At 31.8% G+C, this 24,232-nt stretch overlaps 4 protein-coding genes across 7 annotated transcripts; 1 reads left to right on the top strand and 3 right to left on the bottom strand.

Moving 5' to 3' along the window:
- Positions 1-1,452: 1,452 nt before the first annotated feature.
- LOC106752562 (phosphatidylinositol 4-phosphate 5-kinase 5-like) lies at positions 1,453-5,203 on the bottom strand. 3 transcript variants are annotated; one of them, XM_014634264.2, is made up of 8 exons: positions 3,766-5,203; positions 3,477-3,644; positions 3,016-3,181; positions 2,809-2,925; positions 2,378-2,571; positions 2,147-2,277; positions 1,964-2,038; positions 1,453-1,739 (listed from the first exon to the last, which is right to left on the bottom strand). In XM_014634264.2, the coding sequence occupies exons 1-8, from the start codon at positions 4,968-4,970 to the stop codon at positions 1,453-1,455; spliced, it is 2,343 nt and encodes a 780-aa protein (XP_014489750.1). In that variant the 5' UTR covers positions 4,971-5,203. The 3 variants fall into 3 exon arrangements, with proteins under 3 accessions (XP_014489750.1, XP_014489751.1, XP_022632887.1); XM_014634265.2 differs by having other exon boundaries at positions 1,453-1,732; positions 1,966-2,038; XM_022777166.1 differs by lacking the exon at positions 1,964-2,038 and having other exon boundaries at positions 1,453-1,771; positions 2,092-2,277.
- A 1,342-nt stretch (positions 5,204-6,545) lies between these two features.
- Positions 6,546-8,102, bottom strand: LOC106752558. Of its 2 annotated transcripts, none has more exons than XM_022777165.1 (4): positions 7,943-8,102; positions 7,650-7,777; positions 7,471-7,543; positions 6,546-7,002 (listed from the first exon to the last, which is right to left on the bottom strand). In XM_022777165.1, exons 1-4 carry the CDS (start codon positions 8,063-8,065, stop codon positions 6,745-6,747), a joined length of 582 nt encoding a protein of 193 aa, XP_022632886.1. In that variant the 5' UTR covers positions 8,066-8,102; the 3' UTR covers positions 6,546-6,744. The 2 variants fall into 2 exon arrangements, with proteins under 2 accessions (XP_022632886.1, XP_014489744.1); XM_014634258.2 differs by having other exon boundaries at positions 7,650-7,773; positions 7,943-8,053.
- Positions 8,103-11,505: 3,403 nt separating this feature from the next.
- On the top strand, positions 11,506-15,881 carry LOC106752525 (amino acid transporter AVT1A-like). The gene is made up of 12 exons (XM_014634222.1): positions 11,506-11,696; positions 12,630-12,904; positions 13,349-13,563; positions 13,678-13,701; positions 13,801-13,981; positions 14,068-14,287; positions 14,427-14,562; positions 14,648-14,664; positions 14,763-14,911; positions 15,065-15,108; positions 15,512-15,574; positions 15,792-15,881. Exons 1-12 carry the CDS (start codon positions 11,506-11,508, stop codon positions 15,879-15,881), a joined length of 1,605 nt encoding a protein of 534 aa, XP_014489708.1.
- A 7,022-nt stretch (positions 15,882-22,903) lies between these two features.
- Positions 22,904-23,703, bottom strand: LOC106752550 (sigma factor binding protein 2, chloroplastic). The gene has a single exon (XM_014634251.2). It carries the CDS (start codon positions 23,500-23,502, stop codon positions 23,065-23,067), a length of 438 nt encoding a protein of 145 aa, XP_014489737.1. The 5' UTR covers positions 23,503-23,703; the 3' UTR covers positions 22,904-23,064.
- Between the last annotated feature and the right edge of the window lie 529 nt (positions 23,704-24,232).

Raw genomic sequence — 24,232 nt, 5'->3', positions numbered from 1 at the left:
TCGACACTCTAAGGATCATTCATTCTCACATAGAGAAGAATGACGCATGTGGTGAGAGTAGCGGGAGGTTCTTGTCTATAGGCTTAGAGTTTAGCCATAGACTGTGTATAAGGACTAACCTTGTATAGTGTTGGAGAGTGCCAGTTGAACTATAAAAGTGCAAAGACTACCAATAGTTCGACATTTATACAAATCCGAACGAGTCTTGTTGAGTATTTGATGCATGGGTAATCAATGTACATTGTGTTGTTTATAATGAAACTAATTGTGTTAGATAATTGTTTGACATGAATATTTCTTGCTTATCTAGCTTACCCTGTTGTTTGTGTTATGTTTTGTATGTGTGGTGTCTTTCTTTTGTAATGATCATCCTGTGGGTGTGAGCAGAGGGAGATGTGATCTCTTTGGAGCAAGCACTGGAGGGGAAAGACGCTCTGGAGTAGTTAGTGCTAAGATAGATTTATATATAGTTTTGGTTAGTCACTTGTATATAAAGTTTCAAATTTTTATGATTATTTTGGAGGGAGAAGATGCTGTGTTATATAACTTTAGATAGTATTTTATATTATAGTTGGATGATTGTACCATCTTATCATGCATGTGATGACTCTATTATATAGTTTATATTATATATTTTGAGATGTTATTGCTAATATTTTTTTTTTCATCATAACATTCTTTATATATACATGAGAAAACAATTTGGCAGTGATCATAATAATTTTAGGAATAATGTCATTAGATAATTGAAGACAAAATTTGAAAACATTTATTCAATTTTAGTTATTTAATAGATATTTCCTCAAGATACTACTTTTTGTAATTGCATGAACATATCTATTTAAACGTAGTTTCTTATTAATTATATAATAGTCATTTACTATAAAACTTTAGAATTACAAATTTATGGTTTATTATTTCCATAAATTGTGGTGTTGAAATGTTGATGGTATGATATTATATTCATGGTGACTCTCACTCTCATGAGAATCTAGAAGTTGAGTTTACAAGTACACGTGACAACCTTGTTCTGACAGAAAAACCCTATGACATCAATCAGAAGCGAGAGAAGCAAAAATAGTAAACATATACATTGATCCATTTAGTATATACATTCCAATCAGATAGGAATTCCATGTCATCTCTTAGAAAAGAATTACTAATAAACGATACAGTAATATATTCTAGCTACAAAATGCACATACATAGTCGCTCTTGTTACAGTGTTATCCATCATGTATTCACTTACGCTATTTATACTGTACGTCCCAACTATACAAAGAATGTAGGAAATTAAGAAGGTACAATAAAGAATAGGGTTCAATTAGTGTCCAAAATCATCTTAATCTCTATTGTATAAACAAAATTTCCCTTCCCAACGTTGCTATTTCTGCAGTGGATATTTGCAACCATGCTGCACTCATAAGGAAATGAAAGAACCATGTATACCTTTCAAGAGTTTTCAGTGAATACTCTAAGTATGAAATCACGAAAACGCCTTGAATATTGTATAGGATCAACGGCTGATATTGAAGTCGGGTCATATTGAATGGATTTGTAGGCATGCTCAAGCTTCTTGCTAATGTCATAGTCTTGAAGTATGTCTATGATACCAAAAGTCAACGAAACATTATAGAACTCTCCAATTGGTTCTCCTATAAGCTGTAATTCACAACCACTTCTTCTCACCGTCCTTTCAACCCTTGCTGGCATGTTCACACCCAACTTCACACTGCAGATACCCAGATGGACACAGACAACCATATTTGAGCTTTTAATCGTGAAGGAGTGATAAATTCTTGGATATATACATTTGTCACATAGATAACATAGAAAGCAACATTAGACAATGACAGAAAATGTTAAAATCTTATATATACTATACATTCTTAACGTAGTATATAAGGCTAAATCCATATAACAGTATATTTTTGTATGATAAAACAACTTTAAACAAACATTCACCTAGAAGGATCAGAAGGAGGTTCATCTTTGGCTTCACTTGTGGTATCGGGAGTTCCTTCATTTTCTAAATCACCTGAAGTTGGAGAGAGAAATGGTCTTCATTGGGTTGTCAAAGCTTATATACACACACATTTATTTAAATATAAGGTTAGACATACTTCGTTTAGGCTAAGAAAATTACCAGCAGGAGTTCGAGATTGTATAGGAATAATTTCCCCGTCTGGCGAAATATCTTTGAAATAAATGCCCACCAGAAGACTATAGTCCATAACTCCCTCCTGTTCAAGAATCTCACAGTCCAAATCAACTTGTCTGCAGAACAAAATATATGCTTAGTTTAATTTGACATAACACAATGAATTAAAACTGCGAAACTAATGTTGATTCACTAAGGTATTACAGTCCTTATCACCTGCAAAATTCTTCAAAGTTTGACTTCTCCAGTTGAAATATGAAATTAAGATCAAGATCCTTAAGTATAGTGGTTTCACTAATTTCTGTCTCAGGCTTATCTGAGGTGCGTCCAAGTGAAGAACCCTTCAGATCGTAGCGTCTATGGGTGATAAACTCAGAACTGAAGAGGTTGCCCATTATGATAAACCGAACCTGGAAAACCAAACATATTAAGAAGCTTATTATACTCAAACTATAGAAACTTCACAGAAATACCTATTTTCATACAAGAATAAACACTAGTTAAGTCAATGCTAAAAGTTTGAAGTATGTACAACATAAAATATATTCAAAGTTTAATCTGGAAACGAAGCAAACGAGTCATCGCTGTTTCATACAAATTTCTGTTAGAAGGGATTTCGTGTGTTGACACTAACAATATGAATGTACCTTCTTCTGAATAGGTCCATTTAACTTCACACAATGCAGGCCATAATACTTTGTCAAAAGAGTATTTTTGTAGTCTCGAAAGTGATTGTAATAGGATGGAAGAAGTCTCAATAGAACCTGAACACAAATCAAGCAGGGCCAAATTTTAAGAAATGTATCATGGTTCCTGAGAAATTTCAAATACGGAAAGATCAGAGTTGAACTCACTTTCACTTCAGCTTTCTTCATTGTCTTAATCATGTATTTGTCGTCATTGGTCAAGTAAAAGAAGCTGCCACTTTTTCCAGGAGAGGAAAGTTCGCGAAGGGCATCATTTCCACATAAGGATAACATGTAATCAGCTGGATCCACCATGAATAGCTTCCTAAGAGTTCTGAAGACAGAGTGCAATCTATGAGCGTTAATCTCATTCAGTAACTACATCTAACTACTTGAATATAGCTTAGTTTTGGTGGAATTCTACCATTTTTTTTTTCTCACTTTGATTACATGTAATGTCATTGAATATATATCTAAGTTAAACTCAGTATTAAACTGGTTTATGGAAGAGGGAACCACATATTAGCGTAATGACAAAAGGAAATGTCATAAATGTGTTAATAGGATGACTTGATTATATGCGCAGAATAACTAACAGGAAGAACAGATTAATTAATAATATGGCTGACCTAAAAACTACCGGGCAATAGTCCTTCCATTTAAAGTCACAAGATGGATGTGGTGGAGTATATTTGGATCCTTCGGGTGGAAATCTTGTCCACACTTTCTCCTTAGGATCAAAAGCTGCAGGCTTCAGATCAAGTGATGCTGTGGGAGCGGGCCTTGCAATAGAATGCCTATGAAGTTGAAGAAATTATAAAATATAAAATATTTGCAAAGTCATAAGCAGGAGAAAAAAAGAAAGAAAGCAATGAGAGAGCCTGAAATTATGAAAAATTTAAGAACAAGAACACAGACCTGAGTCCGAGCTGCAAATTGAGCATGAGCTCATAATTTTTGTGTCCTTTGCAAATGGTCTCTCCCTGCCTCTTGGACTTCTTGGGTGCTTTGAGAGGTTGGAGTTGAGCCAAATTTTCAGCAGGATCTTCTACACGTAAAGCAGTCAAGTCTTCCTCGAGATCACTCCCCATGGTTGGAGTTTTAGCACTGCCATCACTCTCCCCACCATCCAACGTTTGCAACCTATCAGCTGTTCTGTCCAAGCCAATGCTTACCCTTCCATCCACTGACATTCTCCTATTTTTAGCACTCTCCCCAGTCTTTGTAGACCTCCAAACTGCAAGCCTCTTCTGTGATGGCATAACCTGAACCTTATCTCCAGGGCAAACCAAATACCCACTCAACTCACTATACAACTCTTGAGGATCCCAATTACTATGACCCTCCCCCTCTTCTGATTCACTTGGATGGTATGTCCCATTCGGATCCTTCCCATCCTTGCTGAAATTCCCCTCATAAGAACTTCCATCCGCCCACCTGAAAATCCCATTCCCCTTTGGCACACCATCTTCCCAAAACCCTTCAAACTTATTCCCATTAGCCCAAACAAATGACCCTTTACCACAAATACTCCCATTCCTCCATTCCCCCATATAGTGGCTGTCATCTTTCCACTCATACCTCCCCTCCCCATCTTGCAAACCCCTCTTCCACTCTCCATCAAACCAATCCCCATTCGCATAACTCTTAAAACCATGACCATGTTTCAAGTTCAGTTCCCAGTGCCCCTTATAAGTTTCCCCACTACACCCTGTGTAAGTCCCTGTCCCACACATGTAACCACCCTTGAACTCCCCTTCATATGTTGCTCCTGAAGGCCAACTGAACCTACCCTTTCCCTTTGTCTTCCCTTTGTACCAATCTCCAACGTACATGCACCCATCCGTCCACAGGTATTTCCCCAGTCCATGTGGGAAGTTATTTGCCCATTCCCCCGTGTAGTAATCCCCATTAGGTAGAACCTTCTCTTCAAGGTATACCTCAAATACCTCGTTCTCATTCTCATCTTCCTCCTCACAATCATCCTGGTTATCTTCTTCTTCCGTTACCTGTGCCAATGATATCGTCCCAAATATACTGTTAGCACGCTTCTTCGCAACTGCATGTGTCTTTCTCATCGTTGCCTCCCATGCCTTCATCACACCGCTATCTTTTCCAATCATTTTGCTCTCTCCTATCTTCCTTATATCCTCACATTTGGTACTTATTAATAATATTCACGGACACCCCACGTATTCAAATACATTCAGAGAATGATTTTTTTTTATGCATCCTTGGAAAACATGCAATAATTTGTGTAACATGCAAAGGAGGCTATCGATGAAGCGGCCATTCTGATGTTTTTTGTTTCTGATGAACCAAAACCGTCTCGGATGTTGTCGCAGGCTTTTTTGTTTCTTGGCATGTTAATTTCCATAGAGTTCGGAGACATGTTGATGTTACAGGAGATGCACGATGCCCCTCAAACTGTGTCAAACTCCTGACAGCTGTCACTTGCAAAGTAAGTTAGAGGACCTGTCCTTAATTTGGTGCACGTGCCGTGTGATTGATTCATGAAGGTATGTTTTGATATTTTTGAATGGAACATTGAAAAATTCATGTTCCTGTGGGTCACATCTCCTACAATCTCTAAGAGCCATGACACAAATGAGACTGGTGCTAAAATCAAGTTGTTTGCATGCTATTTTTAGCCTATATTTAACAGATTTTCCAATTTGTGTTTGTTTAATGTGCGCAATCACTGTCCAACCATTGGTAATTAATGTTTCGATTTGATTAAAGGACAAAGATTGGCAATGGTTCATCTTTTTTTCTTTTCATTATAAAGTATATAGGAAGTAGCCATAGAATTTCACTGTTTTCTGATTAAGTTACAACTTCAAGTGTACATAGCTGCACATATTTTGACTTATCAGAACCATTAGTGCAGAATGTTTTCACTATCACAATTGTATATTTTTTAAATGTTGATAATCTACAACTACATTTTATGTGACAAATGTAAAATGAAAATGGAGTTACCGCTGATAGCAGCATATGCTCTCAGATATCCAGCTTGAGTTACTCTTCAACCATGTATAGTTTTAATGGATATTGAAGACGCTATAACATTATGCTCGATATATAAGTAGTCCATGTGAAATAAAAAGGGTCAATAGCTCAATGCATAGTAGTATAATTAAGTCAACATTATTTTTCTTTGTTTCGATCCAATCAACACTTAATCCAATTTAATTCACAAAAAATTCCAAAATCACGAACTGAATCTGAGATTTTTATGCTATAGTTTAGAACCTGCATCAAATTTGTTACTAGTTCTGTCTAAATTCATGTAAGACTTGAACTTTAAATATTAAACATATTATATTTTAGTTTCTTTTATCTCTATTCGATCTTTCATAATCTATTTTGAACTAAGCTTGTGAAAACATAAAATGTTTCTTTTCTTCTCTGTTATGCCTTCACTCTAAATTCTTTCAACACATTATGTAAAGAGTTTTACATTTTTTTTTATACAGCAATTCAAAAGAATATTATTAGATTGACAAGTTCTCAAAGCTAATAAAAAGAAATAATTTTACAAACTGAAAACTTAAAAGTAGTTTTAGATTTTGAAAAATTTAAAACTACAAAGAAAAGACTTTCACCTTTATTTTTCTGATTTTATTTTTCTTTCAAACTTTTGGTTTAGCCTTTTCTGTTTAAGTTAGATTAATTCAGTGATGAACATTCGAACATGAGAATAGCTATTTAACCATTCCGACATTCCAACAATTAGGACTCATTAATTCCAGTATCCTAGACTGAAATGCAGAGAGAGGTGAGGATGAAATCATGGAACCTATGAAATGCTGCATAGATACATTGAAGTAATGAAGTTGCAAAAGTAGAGAGTAATGCAATAACACAAATGTTGGTGGGTGTATAATATATATATCAAATCTTGTTGAGAGCAGCAAGGGTGAAAACTGTTGCAGAAGTTACTCCTGGAATGAAAAATTCATCACGAACTGCTTCTGGCATCACTTTCTGCTTTATCAACAGAGCAGCCAATGGAACACCAAAAATGCACAAGATTGCTTCCTTTGCTCCTATTCCAGTGAATCCTGATGTCTTCACCAAATTTTTCATTATCTCCTGGAATTCTGTTTTTGTCAGTGCCTTCTTTTTCCCATCTGTACTCTTTTCACGCTTCTACATTTCCCATTAAAGCAAACAACAATCAACACTGTTAATTCAACACAACCTAAACTGCTATAGTCTACTATATAAGCTACCTAAAATTATCTATCAAAAGAGAAACACTGTGAATTGCAATTTTTAATCAACTTTTTTAACATATCCCTTTCCAACACAGATATAGAAAATAATCCAATGCTAAAATATAAATAAATTTCAAAGAATTTCGTGCATCTGAAAAATAAATTCTTCTTGTAAATATGTCATTTAGCCGCTGATTGTTATATAGTATCATCATATCAAACTAATGCACATAAGCTAAACAACAAAAGATTAATTAAAAATCAATACAATTATATATATTGAATTTGTTTATTGTTTATTGAATTAAAAATTTCATAATAGTAACAGTGTTGCAAGAAAGATTGTACAAGCATATTTTCTTGTAGAAGTAAGCTGGCTAAATCATCCGTATGCACTTACACTGAATTCTGTCTCTAAATCCTTGGTCGCCGGAAGTTTAATCTGCGTATTTCCGAGTTTTTCATTGAGTTTCCTGACAGAACATAACGCAAAAATTTGTGACAGAGAAAAGTGTTACACATAGCATAATTAATTAAAGAATAATTTGACAAGCTTTTGATACGAAAATGGTTAAGTACTCGACAATCTCGCATACTGCTCGGTAAAAAACTGGGAATTCCACGGGGTCTTTCTCTTGGACCAATTTTTCATACCCTTCTTCTATAATAGGTTCAAGTTCTTTAAGCTTTTTTTGATCAGCCCCTGTCTCAAATTTTCAGAAAAAAAGAGATTATAATTGATGTAAGAACATGAATATGCATATAGAGCCACAAAACATGAGACTAATAAGAAAAAGCAGAACAAAAGGTGAGATAAATATGACATGTTAAAATGTTTTTCAAAGAATAAGAAAAGAAGTTGAATGTGGAACCTGGTGCAAGTTTATGCAGAGACAGGCCCATCTTTTTCTCTGTCTTTGGTTTGAAGGATGTGAGTTAAGACAATGAGGTTGATGTTGCAGAGGTATATATATACACATAAAAAGAAACAACATTTCATGACCTTTTATGTAGAAAAAAAGCTGCAATAAAACTTGCATGGTGGGAAGAGAACATTGCATCTCTTAGGTTATAAGCAAACCTAATATATATATATATAAAATAGGACAAGAGAGAGAGAATATGTAAATTTATTTCCCAAGAAATGAATACTATTCGTTGAGTATAAAATTCTTGACTTGTTGCTCTCACCAGTATTCATCTTAAACCACTTATATATGACTGCCAGAAGACTCAATAAAATTTGAACAAGACAAAATAATATTGTCTTGTGGAGTCAGCCATTTTTTATGCGTCTCAAACATAAAGTTAAGTGTTTTTGAAAGGAGAATAAAAACAAATGTTTTTGAAAGGAGAATAATATTTTCACAATTCTTTTTAATAATTTTTTAATAACAGAACATATATTATTATATATATTATTATTTTATTGGTATGTTTGAATTTATGTTTAAAAAAATATTTGGAACATACAAATTATAGACTAGCACATATAAAAAAAAGTTATTAAGGAGACTTTTTCTTTTTTAAAATTGATTGTGTAATGGATTAGAGATAAAAGATTCATGGTCACTGATACTTTAATATGTAAAGTAAAAGAAACAAACATTATAAACACTCTTACGATGTTTGACTTTTTTTTTTTTCTCGACATTTGTTAGACTTAAATCTATTTAACAATTGCCATTAGAGTAAAAGAAATTAGTTACACCTTTTTAAAAGCAAATTCATCATTCTCGTATTTCGAAATGAAAAACAAAAGATATATTCGAGTAATGCCTTTAAATGCTAATTTTTAACCTTTTTATATTTATTTTGACTTTATCTTAGTCAAATGACTTTTTAATGTTTTTTACATGAAGTAAAATATTTCTTTTTCTTTTTATATAATACATGTTAGGCATAACTATTAATTTCAAAGCCCATTAATCATCAGTTATAACTATTTCTATCTTTTTCTCTCAAAGTATAATTTTATTTTACTTTTACATAAGATAATTTTTTATTGTTACTTTTTATTAAAAAAAATTAAAAATGATAAAAATAAGTTTAATTTAATTTAATTTTTTGATATTTTTACATTGCACAGTTTATTTTAACCATTATACTTTTTATGATATTTATTTTATTATTCTGGCATTAGGCTTTGAGATATTGATAAAAGATATTATAGTTTATATATATATATATATATATATATATATATATATATATATATATATATATTTTTATATATATTATATATGTTATTTTCATAAATGTACACATTCCATAGAGAGAGNTATATATATATATATATATATATATATATATATATATATATATATATATATTTTCTTAGTATGATAATTAACATAATAAAAAGTGCGATGTCCAATTAAAAATATATTACCTTTTTTTTTTTTTAAATTGAATGAAAATATTTTAAAATGAAATATAAGGTTATATAATGTAAAGTGTCATGGAGAAATTTTTCATTTTATTTATTATGAAAAATATTGATTTCCATTTATACATTAATCTCATAAATTTTGACATTACCATTATAAATTTTCATTAGATAATATTTAAATAAAACTCTCATATTAATCTTCTCTCTCGTCAATCATTGGTTTCAGATTCATCTGCATTCCTATCTCTAAAATCATATATCAAAATTTGGAGTTAAACTAGCTATAAACAAAATGAAAATTAAAGTTTTACTATATGTCAAAATCATATACTTAAAATATACATTTATCATGCACCAAGAAGAGAGTTAGCTTCATTGTTCCCTGTAGCCTTCCAAAAGCTTTCCTCTTCATGCAAAAAAACTAAAATATATTATAAAAGTTATTATTATTTATTAAGATAAATATTTTCATAAGTCTTACATTCTCTTCAACAACAAAAATTTTTGATTCTGAAAATTGGATCACCTAAACCTATATTACTCTATCCAAAGGACTATTATATATTTTTCAACCAAAATCATTTCACTATACCTTTGGAATTTTCTAAAAAGATTTTCTCACTAGTCATTAACTGAACGACTTCAATTTCGATTGTGATTACATCATCATACTCATTCACACAATCTATTTCAGGGGAGCATCACTTATCATATTACTTATACTCTAGTAATGTCTAATTAATACGTGCTTCTCTCATAACCTACTGTTACATAAATCCTGTTTACTAAAACAGTGTCTAATTTCATACCTTCTCCTTCTTTCTGACTTACCAAACCCATGGAGAAGAAAGTAAACAAAACTCGAGTTTATAAGTTACAACGAGAAGACATACAATCTTAAATACTCAGAATATGATCACATTTTTAATAACTTGGACTGATTTTGAAAGCAACATTAGCCTTCACTAACACCATTCCAATAACTTTTAAGCATCATCAACCTTCTTATCTCAATCTTCATAATGTTTAGCTTTAAATCGATCACCTTCCCTAAAGTGTAATTATCAACTATATAATTTACTTTATTATAATCTTTAATCCCTTAATGAATCACAATCTCTTTATAATTTCTTTCCATTTTTCCACATCCCAACAATAATATATATATATATATATATATATATATATATATATATATATATATTCAAAGAAAACAAATACAAAATTGGAAGTTATGTGTCTTACATACGTGGGGTTTGTGTGTATATTTACTTTGATATTTTGAAACTAAGAAAGTATTGTATTCCAATATTTAAACATTAATTATACACTCTAATCCAAGTGCATTTAGATATTAAGAAAAAGGAAATTCAAACTACAGCAACCTCATGTTGGTTTATTTTTTGATGAGATGGATTTTGTCTGAAAGCCGATCCAAATGGATTCATGAGCACGCCACTCTCAATCATATCCTGTAAGTTGAGACCAATATTAACAATAGTAATATTAATTATAATAATAAGATTAATATTATTTATAATATTAATAATAATAATAGTAACAACAATATTGTAAAGTAATGCATAAAAGTAATTGAAAATAATAAGCAAATGAATGTTCCTTGGATTAAGCTTGTTTCCCGGAAACTTTGTATGCAGGATGCTAAAAACACTTGTTGACACATGTCAGATATTGGCTATGTGGGTTCCTTCCTTTTTCCTTCCGCTTCACACTGCATCTATTATGCATCCTTCATATCTATGCCTTTTACCACCTTTCTTTCCTTCAACTTTTTAGATCGTTCTTCATCATTAGAAGCAGAGACATACAAACATCTAAGTCAATTGTCATCATTATTTCCAATTCTTTTCATCTCCTGGTCGCATTACCATTTATTAATACAAGAAAAAAAAAAACACTATACAAATCTTCGGATCCTTGTTGCCGAGTGAATATCGAATAATGATATCAGTAACAGAAAAGATATAAAGAAATATTGGTCTTGTTGCAAAAATTTAGTTGCATTACTGTGAAATTCTGAGAATGGCCCACAACAGAAGAGACTCCGAATCTTTCATGGATGATTTCGATGGGGATGATAACGAAGAACATAACACACATTCTCCTGATTACAGGAGTGAGCACAGTAATCAATGTGACAGTGACGAGGAGGGGCATCGTAAAACGCACCCTGAATCTTCTTTCATTTCTCAGCAGTGGCCTCAAACTTATAGGTATACCAATCTAATTTCTATCTCTTTCTTTTAACTTAAACATAACTAGTATTTTATCCGTGCAAATGCACGACTTTAGGACCATTTCTGTTCATGAAACCTTATTATTTGTCGTGTTTCCTTTGTAATGTACAGCAAACATACATAGACCACAATTAATTTACATCTTATGTTCCACATAAGGTTGGTTTAATAAAAGAAATTAAATTATCTGTGGAGGACAAAACAGAAAAAAAAACACCATGCAACCAAAACCATAAAAACACTGCTGCAGAACATACACCATAATCTTCCAGCTTCCAATTAGGAATATGCAGCAGATATAACCTATTGCTACATGTCTTCCAATCCTGGAATATTACCTATTGCTGCATGCACGAACCAATTGACATTCTGCCAAACAGAAGAAACCGTAGCACACCAAGCTTCAATCTATCTTCAAAAGAGCACCAAAGATCATTCCAAAAAAACTATTTCATCACCCTTTCCCACTATCCAAAAACTGTATTCTAACATAACATCATAAAAGTCTTTTATTCCTAACCAGATTGAAGTGGATTGAAAATAAGTGATTTGTTCATATTTATGTTTAAAAAAGGAGCATGGGCAAGTACTGTCCAAAGTCTACTACTATAGACAAATTCACAATCAAACGCAAGAAGATAAGACTTATTTTTAACTATTAAATTCGTTACCTGCTACCAACCTTCATCCTTTGTAGTACAAATTGACTTCCAATTGATTGTGAAACTACCTTGCTTCTCTATATCAGCTGTCCAAATAAAGTTCCTCACCTGTTTTTCTATCTCTAGATGTTGGCTTTATGTTTTCCCGTTATACTAAGGACATTCACTATTTTTCTCTTATTTCTCTCTTCTCTTTTTTCATTATTGTTGTTTATTCTTATTATTGTTATCATTATTCTTATGACAGAGATGCCATTGATTCTTACACAATATCTGTCGCTCCAAATCTTGAATCAATAATACGAGCACCAAGTGTTATTTATTCAAGCTTTATCGGTGGTGGTTCAAAGAGTATGCTGGAACATGATGAAAGGACTTCTTTTCTATCTGGTGAGGAAATCATTCAAGCAGGGATATCAAGAAGACAATCAACATGGTGGGAGAAAGCTTCAATTCAAATGCAAATTCCTGAAGAGTTACCAACTGGTTATGGTTGCAGCCTCAGTCAAACAATATTTAACGGTATGGTATTTTAAGAATGGATAATCTTTAACAGTAAAGTCAATCATATCTAATACCATATACTTGAATATCTTAGTTATATCAAGTGTTCTATTATGAGTTCAATGCCTAAGGTGAAAAGTTCCTCCTTTATAAGGTGAGGTTTGCATCTTACTTTCAAGACATCATGTCAAAATGTCTACTTAGAACTCACTGTGATAAGCTTTAAAATCATATTAGAAAGTAGGTTTTTAAGACTAACTCAACCTTACAAAACTGACTTATAAGGTAAGGTTTACACCTCACTTATATATTATAATTTGGCCTTACCTCTAATCGATGTTGGACTTCCAACAACATGATTGATCCGTACCCAAAAAGATGTTATTTTGTTTATCAATACCCAAACCCTCTTCGTTCACTTATTTGTAATTACAACTTTGAGATAAAATTGTACTTGGGCAGGGATTAATGTGATGGCCGGAGTTGGACTTCTTTCTACACCATATACAATAAAACAAGCTGGGTGGGCAAGCATGCTTGTGATGCTTTTCTTTGCAATTGTATGTTGTTATACAGCAGATCTTATGAAACACTGCTTTGAAAGCGAAGAAGGTATCGTTAGCTACCCTGATATAGGAGAAGCTGCATTTGGAAGATATGGTCGCCTTATTGTATCAGTAAGGATTTGTTTGGTTTCAGTTATAAATTTTGTAGAACAATCGCCTTCAATATGCACATTGGTGCTTTTATTAATCAATATTTCTTAACATTATTTTTTATGTTTATACCAGATCATTTTGTACGTTGAGTTATATGTAAGTCTTAACACTGCATTACATCCATACATATATAAATCAATATTGTTTCTCATATTTCAATATATATGTATGAATGAACTCTCTTCATGAACGCAGTCATATTGTGTAGAGTTTATCATCTTGGAAGGAGATAACCTCTCTGGGTTGTTTCCCGGAACATCCTTAGATTGGGGGAGTTTCCAATTGGACTCCAAACACTTGTTTGGAATTTTAACTGCACTTATCATTCTTCCTACTGTTTGGTTAAAGGATCTACGCATACTCTCCTATCTCTCAGGTTCTCGAAACTCAACAAGATTCATTTGGTTGAAGGATGTTAAAGTTTAGCAGATATTTACAATATCATTTGTGATGATTCTGCAGCTGGAGGGGTTGTGTCTACTACTTTGGTTATTTTGTGTGTTTTTCTTGTTGGGACAAGAGATGATGTTGGATTCCACCACAGTGGCTCATTAGTGAATTGGAGTGGCATTCCTTTTGCTGTTGGTATCTACGGGTTTTGCTTTGCAGGACATTCAGTTTTTCCAAACATTTATCAGTCTATGGCTGACAAAAGAGAATTTACCAAGGCTGTCATTGTAAGGTAAACTTAAGATCTCTCTACTTTTTGGAAGCATTTGTTGCTTTCATTATTTTCAGCACAAATATTCAATTAAGAACAATGTAAAATGTTTTCTCAAGGTGAATGAATCTTATATTCTTCTTTGGTACCTTTGTTACAGTTTTCTTATATGCACAGTTGTGTATGGAATCTCAGCTGTCATGGGATTTCTAATGTTTGGTGAAGGGACTTTGTCTCAGATAACATTGAATTTACCACGTAATGCATTGGCTTCCAAAGTTGCTTTGTGGACAATAGTAAGATACTAAGATCTTGTAGAGTTTTGCTATTTTTAATTTAATTTACATTTTTCTCTAATTTTAGATTCCATTTTTTCTCCAGGTAATTAGCCCATTAACAAAATATCCTTTTTAATGAATTACTTGCTTTATTGAAATCCAACGTTGACTGATTGCATTCAAGATACATTTTCATTTAGCTTTTCTTTAATTTTAAACAAATATGCTTTGATGATGAACCCATTGGCAAGGAGCGTTGAAGAGTTGCTACCGATTAGCATGTCAAATAGTTATTGGTGTTTCATTACTCTCAGAACAGTATTGGTTATATCTACAGTTTGTGCCGCTTTTATGATTCCATTTTTTGGTAAGTATTACACTTTTTATGTATACAATACATTTCAAACTGCTAATTGTTATATCTATATTTTTTTTTAAAAAAAAAATCTATTTATATCAAATAATTGTTAATGAAAAACTGTAGATATGACCAACACAAAATTTATTATAATTATTTCAGGGCTTGTGATGGCTTTAATAGGTTCTCTCCTCAGTCTACTAGTGGTAAGCATACACCATTGAACGAAAAATAATATGGATGGTCTTCCAATAGATGTAAAAAGAAAAATACAATGATACACTTATGCTATATTTAGATTTGCATAAAAAACAAGATGAAAATAAATATGTTTTTAGTTTCTGAAATTTAATACAAAATTAAAATTTCTTTTTTTTCAAAATTTTAATATACTTTACTTTCTAAATTTTAAAAATAAATAAATAAAGTTATTTTTAATTCAATTATATTAAATTTTTTCACGTTTCGAAACACTTTTTTACATGAAAACAATATTAGTTAGTTTGTTTACCGATGTGCATTCTCTAACTTATCCTTTTGTGTTATTAACGATCATGTTTTTATTATACAAAATATGAAACTTCTACGAAGAATTGCCATATTTTTCAGGCAGTGGTGTTGCCATCTATATGCTTTTTGAAAATTGTGGGAAAAAACGCAACATGTACACAGGTATGAGTCTCGCTGATCATGATTCTTTAATATATTTTTTTTTTTCTTTAGCTGCATTTAGTTTATGAAAATATTAAGGTCATATTGTGGGTATTAATTTGATCATTAATTTTAGATAGGAAACCTTCTTTTATATTGGTTCTGCAATAATTGTTGATTACTCTAAAATTTTGATCTTTCAGAGTATTCTCTTTTAACATTTGTTCTTGGGATTTAGGTTGTTCTTAGTGTCATAATTGCTGTGCTTGGAATGGCTGCTGCTTTGATCGGAACATACTCATCTGTATTCAAAATTATGCAAAAATAACCAGAATCACTGATGAGGCCTTCCATATTTGAACATTATCTTCATCCTTTCATGGCAAGGTTCAAGTTCGTTTAGAGATTACATTCATGGAAAATTGAACTTAATGAATGTCAACACTGTTATTCAATTAGATAACTCAAATTCTTGCTTATTTTTGTGTTATTTATAATAATATACATGAATTATTGGTAAATTTCAAAATGGACATGTTTTTTTCCCTTTCAATAATGAGTGATTAAAACACATTCAAATTCATCTTCAACCTTACGAATGATGCCCTAAATTCTACATAGAAGTAGAAAGGAGGAATTCAGTTTAAAACCCTTTAAGACCTTCACGTATCTCTCAAATTCACATAATTCATTTTTTCTCAAAAAATGAACCATGTTATAAAAAAATGAGGACAAAAAATACATTTCTAATTGACATAATGGTGTGATGGTCTCATTTTCCAAATCATCTAACACTTGATGATTAATAACTTTATTTCAAATGTCATTAAAAAGAATACTCAAATGTGTTATAATACCTCTAATAGAAGCATGTAGGTAAGATTACTCAAATAACTATTAATAAAAGTTATTGCATCAACACATGACAATTATAAAACTTTAAATCAACTAACATTAAATTTTGCATAGAAACAAGATAACTAAAATTTGAATACCAACTTTGTGAAACTTTCACACTAAAACACTTACAAAAAATTTGTTTTTCTTTTTAGAAAGAGTGTGACAGGCCAGGAGTCTTCCAATTAATTGTGGATATAACTTAGAATGGATCTATGTCATCTAAATCTTGTCGTGCTTTTACTTCATCTTTTGCCTTTTCCTTTTAGTAAATTCTTGATGACACTATCATATCATTTTCTTCATCATGCATCATATTTGTACAATATCGTACATCAAGCTTACACTAATATGGAAGATTAAAGAATATTGATCATTTCTTCCAAATGTTCTTCTTAGTAGTCTTCTTTTGATGTTTTTCAAACACAATATCAATGTTTTTCACCTTGTTGTATACTTCTTCACCATTGCAAGGATTCAACACAACTTCATTCTCAGTACTTCCATTAAATGCTTTTATCATTCTACAATTCTACTGTAAGGATGATTTTGATGAAGAATTTTCGATGTCTTGTATACACATTTTTATGACCATACTTCAGTTCAATATAACTAGTATTTTCTTAACAATTGGGACATGTAACCACTCAAGTTTCCATATGATTGGGAAGCAAACATTGGCTCATCAAGCACGAAGATATCAACCACACGGATTGAGAAGAAGATTGCTTAACCTCGAACGTCACTATGACTTTCAGAGAAGAAAAGTAAAAACCCTAATTTGAGAATCCACCCTCATAAAAGTATGGGTTTCATTAAATATCAGAAATACACTTTAAAAAAACATAAATCCAACTCACTATATCTTAAAGCGTCTATATCAGCCAATAAATGAAATGTCATTGACTGATTGCTCAACTGGACATTTAGCCGTTACGATTTAAACGTCGTTTGTCAAAAAGACTAAATTGAACATTCTAAAAAAATGAGGATCATTTAAGCCTTCAAATTAACTGATTTTTTCTAATTTAACTATCTTTCTAAACTAAACTAACTATTTATAATAAAAATAATTATCTATAAAATAAATAAAAATTACTTACAATAAAATTATAAAATTTAATTATATAATAATAAAATAATATATTCTTTTATCATTAAAAAAACACATGTGCAATATTTTCACTGAAATTACTTGTGTACATTCATAATTAACGGTTATACATGTAACATCCCATTTAATAATGTAAAACTATTAAATAAAATATTATATATATATATATATAATAAATAAGCAAATAAATAAACATACAACTGATGTTACCATCATCAATAAAAGCATGTGCTGAGTATAGAAAATTATATATATAAATTAATTGAAACTACAATTTTCCAAAAGAAAAGAATTATACATGGTTTATCCTAAACTGTAATACTGCATCACCCTCACCTTGCATATGATCAACTAGAACATCTTCATCTAATCAGACCATTAAGGTAATCATTGCAAAAGAGTAAGCTAATGTGCAAAAAATTTGATAAAAAATATCATAATATATCAATTTATCGTTAAACATGTATATATCATACCACTCTTCACATATTCACACAAATAGTTGACATTAAACTCAATTATCCCAACACATGTCTTTGACACGAGTTCCAACATAGGCGTGCACTTATAGTGGTATCTATGATATACAGAGTCATAACAAATGCGTTATCACCTTACCACTTACAAGGTTAGTCTCCTTCGTGCCTAGGACCAACAATCCAATGGCTAAGACCTCCTACGACTCTCACTGCATAACTCATTATACTTTGTTTGAGCAAGAATAGTTATTAGAGTTCAAGATTCCTCTACTCTGATCCCTCATATGTCAATGCATACACTAAACGTTACCACATCATATAATTTCTCCTTGAAATTCTCTCACAACATTTCAAATAATATTTTCCATCAATAAAAACATAATCATACATCTTAAACTTACATAAGCACCATAATAAATCAATCTCAAACAAGCTATAGTATAAGAAAAACGCAACATAACATTAGCTAGTGCTTAGAGGTGGCGTTTAGCATAGACCTTTCGCAAAAGATGCGCTCATCGACAAGTTCTGACACTCAACAACAAGTTCTGGCGCTCAACGTCATTCCTCTTGCAAAATGTCGCGACACCTAACCACCACTCAACGACATGGAAAATAAATTGTCCCAGACCTGTAGTGAAAAGTGGCGCTCGACATGGCCTACCACTGCTCAACACTAAAGCATTCTCATTTTTTTAGCACTCAGTGGTACAATCTCAAACAAATTATAGTATAAAAAAACACAACATACATACTAGCGTTCAAAGGTGGCGCTCAATGCAGACCTTTTGCAAAAGATGGCGCTCAATGACTAGTTCTAATGCCCAACAAAAGGTTTTGGCGCTCAACGCCATTCCTCTTGCAAAAACTATTGCTAAACGACACCTAACCACCACTCAATGACATGAAAAATAAATTGTCCCAAACCTGTAGTAAAAAGTGACACTCAGCGTTCAAGAGCTAAAATGCTCCTAGACCTACATAATGAACTGACACTCAATGATTTATGAAAAGCGAACCTATTCAAATGATGAAATTGGTATTTCCTTCTTAGTGCTAGAGTTAAAAACAATTTTTAATGTCAGGACACATACCAATTTGGCTCGATGGATCAAGTTCTCATTTCTCCAATTGAACTCAACTTAACTAATTCAACAAGCAACTTACAACAACCAATCAATAAAAAAAAATCAATCATTCTCAACAAAGCAAACATGGAAATTAAATTCTCAAAGCATTTACAACTCTAAAACAAGGCAATTATGTTCTCTTACCTGAAAGATGACCAAATAGTTCGATAAACCTAAGAATACATTCAAATACATATAGGAAGTTATATCTTGTCTTATGAACAACAAAAACATGATCAGGACATACCATTAGAACCACTTATTAGCAAAGACTCTTAAAGAAAGCTCAGATCCCACATGCAAACTAGAACAATGCACATACACAAAAAAAATGTAAGGATTAGGAAAAGAGCAAAAAGTCAACTTATTCTTGTGCAAAAACAAAGCAAACAGATGTGGAGAACTCGCTTCTAAGATTATCCTAACGGTTTCCAATCTTTAAACAAATGAATACAGGGTTAGAAAGTCTAAAGAGATGATGGAAAACTCTAAAAGAAAATAATTTAAAGTGATGATGCGATAGAAGATAATGACACTCTTGTTTGTAAAATTCTATTTATACTTCAAACTTTTATTATTAAAATAATCTAATTTCATAATTCTATACACATATCAATTCTAAAAACACAATTTTATAATATGTCATGTTTTATGATATTGTACATATATTTTTGTACATTAATATGTTATAAATAATTTACAAACACTTAATTCTTCCGTACATTCAGACATTTTAAAATGAACAAAACGAGTAAAGCATATGGGTTGATGGTAAACAAGTGCAAGAGTTCACGCCTTTTAATCTTATATTATTGTTTTATTTTTCTTATATATCTTCCAATGCATAATTATATTCTTACGAAACCCAAATGAAGTTATGCTTAGCTCTTTTTTCGCGGCATCAACTAAAAATTGTATAATATTCTTACGAAACATTTTTAAAATTAAGGGGTAAAACAAACTCATTTTCTGAAACTAAAAATAAAATAAAATAAAATAGGTTATTAATCTTAAATATGTAATTCTATAAATTTAATTATTTATTTTTATGTAAATCACAAACTTTTTAAATCTTATATTAAGATTATTTATAGATAGTATTTTTAGATTTTTTTTTCTTATTTTTAAATTAGTGGTTAACATGACAACATTATTATACAGTTTGAAGTATATATAGATCTAAAAGTGTTTTATTCTAATATTCTAAGTTAGAAGTTATTTGAAGGAATAAAAGTTGGAAAAGAAGCATCCCAGAAACTGACACATAAAAAGTCTTATCACACGATCAAGACATACATAAACTGATAAAATGATCAGAGTCTCATAGCAAGTTGATAGATAGAAGAAAAAGGTTCGCCCCACCAATATACGAGAGAGGATTCATAAGAAGATGCAAGTTGCAGGAAATAACCCAATTTTGTCCTTCAATTTGGTCCTGTTTGCATCACTCCTTTTCTTTCCATCATATAATTACTTCTAAATCTTTCTGATGAGACGTTCGCATCCTATATTATCTTTCACATTTAATTTAACAAAAATTCAAATTAAACCATACATAGCAGACATAATATATCATAAAATCACTGCAAAAAAATTACCAGCATGAGGAAACAACTAATGTGTAGAAACAAGATGATTAGTTAGCATGTTCTCATGAAACAAAGAATTAGTATGCAGATCAATTATGACACCTTCTTTAATTATACACCGATTGAAACTCAAAAATATATTAAACTGTGAAATGTGCGAGGATATTCATGAACATGTATAGGGTTCACTTTTTCTATGTTTGGCCAAATGGAATTGTATAATCGTCATCAGAGGAAACTGAATGGCTCTTTCTCTACTCATGTTGTCTCACTGTCTGAAGTGACTACTTACCTCATCTTGCCACTGTAATTCATGATCAAAGTTCTATATGGTTGGTGCTAAATTTTCTATAAATAGAAATGAAGGTTGGAAAGCTAACAGTACACAAATACCAGAACAGTTCCAGTTTCAACAACGTTAAAGAGTTTCATTATCCAACGTAAGGGTTTTTTTATTATATGCATCATAAATAGTCAAGAAAGCTTAGGTGGTGTATATTTACTTTAGCTTGATTACTGACTAAAAACAAGATAAGATTCAAATTATCAAAAAGTGGATTCTGCAGATACTTCAAACCGTTAGAGCTACAAGAGTTTAATTTTTATATACTGCTACTATAACCTATACTATCAGAAATTACTTTTAATATAATTTTAACATATTATTATAAAATTAAATATATGTATAATGTATACTTATATATTGAATAATAACAATAATAATAATATAAAGACTTGTTTTTTAGTGAGTTTTGTTGAATAAAGTCCTATATCAACTGGAACTGAAATATATATATATATATATAAACATCGTTTACCTTATGTTTTCTTCATATTTTCTGTCATATTGAGTATTTTAACTCGGAATTTTCTCTATTTCTTTTTATCTCTTTCTTTGGATGAAGTTTTGTTGTACAGAATACAATTTATCTTTCTGGTTTCATAAAGTGTCATAATTTAGGAAGATGTCATAGAGCTGTGGCAGAAATACATCAATATAAATATAGCGATAACTATATGCCGAAATAGAGTAGGAAATATTCATACTATATATATAAAAAAGGATGAGATATTTAACATATATAGGAGTATATAACTTTCAGTTTCAAACCATCGGTTTTGCGTTTGCTCATTGTAGACAAACAGTAACTGGAGAATTGTTTATGGCTGGGTTATCTGGCGTGGAGGACTCAGTGAGTAAGATTTAGTTTGGATTATAAAATAAACTTGGGTTTAACTTCTTCAACATGAAAACAACTTTTTGTTACCTTTCGCAATGAGTAAATCCGAGATTTGTATGTGTTTACATGAATATTATTTAATTTAACATCATGTTACTATCTCAGCAACCAAATATCAAAAATAAAAAACTATATCCTCTTGTATAGTTACATATCAGAAAGATTTTGTTTTAACAATATCTAAAAAGCATCATGTCAAAATCACTTTTTAAATAAATAATTTAAAATATAACCGAAACCCACTTCTAATCAAAATCAATTGTACAGATTAGAACTTATCCAGTTCTTCATTGAAATCATAATTAGGAATTTTTCACTGCATCTGTATCCAGTATACCAAGTTGAGCAAAATGATCTTAGTTAAGGAGAAAGATGTGATTAGGTATACGGGCAAAGGTTTTCTCCCAAAAGAAAACTCTAGTAGTATTAGAATCATGAAACGTACTAAAAATAAGTGGTCATTGAAGTCTTGTTCAAGAGTTGGGTCCCCATTTCCCTATCAGCTCTCCTTTTTACCATCAAATTCAATTCCAACCACCAAAACAAATCAATCAATTCTTGCACCTAGTTGCCTTACTTACTTATCCATCCACGAGGGTAATGAACAAAGCCGCCGGAGGAACCTCTGTGCAAAACCCTTCCAACCAAGATAAGAATCAACCTAAAAAACATGCACATTCCCTGCAGCTTCCCAAACCCCACATCCCAATGCCCTAATTTCCTTTTCATGATCACCAAAACCACTTTCAAATCAACCAAAGTTAGCATCATTAAGTCACACTTAATCAACCAATCATGAGATTATCGAGTCACCTCGGTCACATAAAGTAATTACATACGATAATTACATATAAACAAGCACATATATCTCTCACAGATCAAGGGTCCAAAAATCAACAATTGAAAACAACCACTCATCCATCCATTTATTAGTATATATATATAGAGATATATAGATAGAGAGACAATTAATTAACTTGGATTTAAATCGGAGCTTAACCTTAGCAAAGAAAAAACATAATCATAGTAATAATTAATTACACTGCATCAGTGGTATAGTATCACCAGTAATTAAGATGGGGAGATTCATAGAATAGGCTTGCAGGAAGCAGGGAGGAAATGCTGTCTATCATCTGGGGAGTGAAAACGTGGTCGTCGGGAGCCTCAAAGGAAGAAGAGGGTTGCGGCTGGTGTTGTACGGAATTGTTGGGATCCTTTGGGAGAGGGATGAAATGGTCGTCAACATTGGTAACCTTGTCAGAAGAGGAATCATCGGAGGAATCGAGCGCGTGGAAGCGTGTGGGGTTAGGCGGCGACTGGGCGTCCTGGCCGGTTAGTTCTTGCACGAGGGCACGAAACTCGGAGGCGCTGGTTTTGATTTTCATGGGGTTGGATATGTACACTACTTTGACAGGGTGTGGGGTGTTCTTCTTCTTGGGTTTGGTTTTCTTTGTGGGGGCGCGTTGTTGCACGCTGGTGGTGCGCATGGCGGTGTCCATGGAAGGGTGTCGTACTGAGTTTGTTAGAGAGGATAATGGAGAGCGTACGTGGGATAGGGAGAATAAAAGGAGGGACGTTTTTTCCGGGAAGAGGAGAGAAAGTGAAAGAAAATGATTTGTTGGGTGGAAGCAAATGGAAAGTTAATAGCAAGAGAAGGAGAGTGAGTTAAGTGAGTGAGTGAAGGAAAGTGTAAACAATGGTGCTTATGGCATAAGCGTGGGCGTGAGCACACTCCCAGCCGACACTCGGCGCGTGTTTCATTTTCTCTTTTTCTCTTCCGTTGCCCTTTCATTCTTCTACTTATCAATTTAAACCTAACGTATTCTATTTTTTATTACTTAATTACACCTTAACTCTTCTTAATTAATTCACTAATTTTTTTTAATCATTATTAGATTCCCAATTTTTCCATTCACGTTCCTCCTATTCCAAACCTAATCCAGTAGTATTATTCCAACCAACCATTTCAGACTAAACCAACTTTATCAAACTTTAATCATACAGATTGGTTTTCAATAATATTGTCAAAGACGTGAACATTAAATTTCAGTAAATAAACCAATTTGTTATTCTTAACGAATAATTAAGACGGCCCTCTTAATCAGTACTATTATAAATATTAAAAGGTATACTAAGTAGTTTTTTTAGTATTAAGAAAAATTAAATTAATGTTTGAACTTCACTAGAATACAAAGAATAATTTAATAGTGTTATCACTGTAGAGGTTAT

This window comes from Vigna radiata, unplaced genomic scaffold, assembly GCF_000741045.1.
Source record: "Vigna radiata var. radiata cultivar VC1973A unplaced genomic scaffold, Vradiata_ver6 scaffold_154, whole genome shotgun sequence".
NCBI lineage: Eukaryota > Viridiplantae > Streptophyta > Magnoliopsida > Fabales > Fabaceae > Vigna > Vigna radiata.
This window is presented reverse-complemented; position numbering and strand designations above follow the sequence as displayed.

Excerpts from the sequence above, each read along its gene's own strand:
- LOC106752562 (XM_022777166.1), bottom strand. The coding sequence starts at position 4,970 with ATGATTGGAAAAGATAGCGGTGTGATGAAGGCATGGGAGGCAACGATG. Across the intron at positions 3,645-3,765 it reads AATTTGCAGCTCGGACTCAG|GCATTCTATTGCAAGGCCCG; the intron begins GTCTGTGTTCTT and ends TCAACTTCATAG. Across the intron at positions 2,278-2,377 it reads AACTTTGAAGAATTTTGCAG|ACAAGTTGATTTGGACTGTG; the intron begins GTGATAAGGACT and ends TTTGTTCTGCAG.
- LOC106752558 (XM_022777165.1), bottom strand. The coding sequence starts at position 8,065 with ATGTTGTTTCTTTTTATGTGTATATATATACCTCTGCAACATCAACCT. Across the intron at positions 7,778-7,942 it reads TCTGCATAAACTTGCACCAG|ACAGGGGCTGATCAAAAAAA; the intron begins GTTCCACATTCA and ends TGAAAATTTGAG. Across the intron at positions 7,544-7,649 it reads GCAGTATGCGAGATTGTCGA|GAAACTCAATGAAAAACTCG; the intron begins GTACTTAACCAT and ends ATGTTCTGTCAG.
- LOC106752525 (XM_014634222.1), top strand. The coding sequence starts at position 11,506 with ATGGCCCACAACAGAAGAGACTCCGAATCTTTCATGGATGATTTCGAT. Across the intron at positions 14,912-15,064 it reads TTTTATGATTCCATTTTTTG|GGCTTGTGATGGCTTTAATA; the intron begins GTAAGTATTACA and ends TAATTATTTCAG. Across the intron at positions 15,575-15,791 it reads AAAACGCAACATGTACACAG|GTTGTTCTTAGTGTCATAAT; the intron begins GTATGAGTCTCG and ends CTTGGGATTTAG.
- LOC106752550 (XM_014634251.2), bottom strand. The coding sequence starts at position 23,502 with ATGGACACCGCCATGCGCACCACCAGCGTGCAACAACGCGCCCCCACA.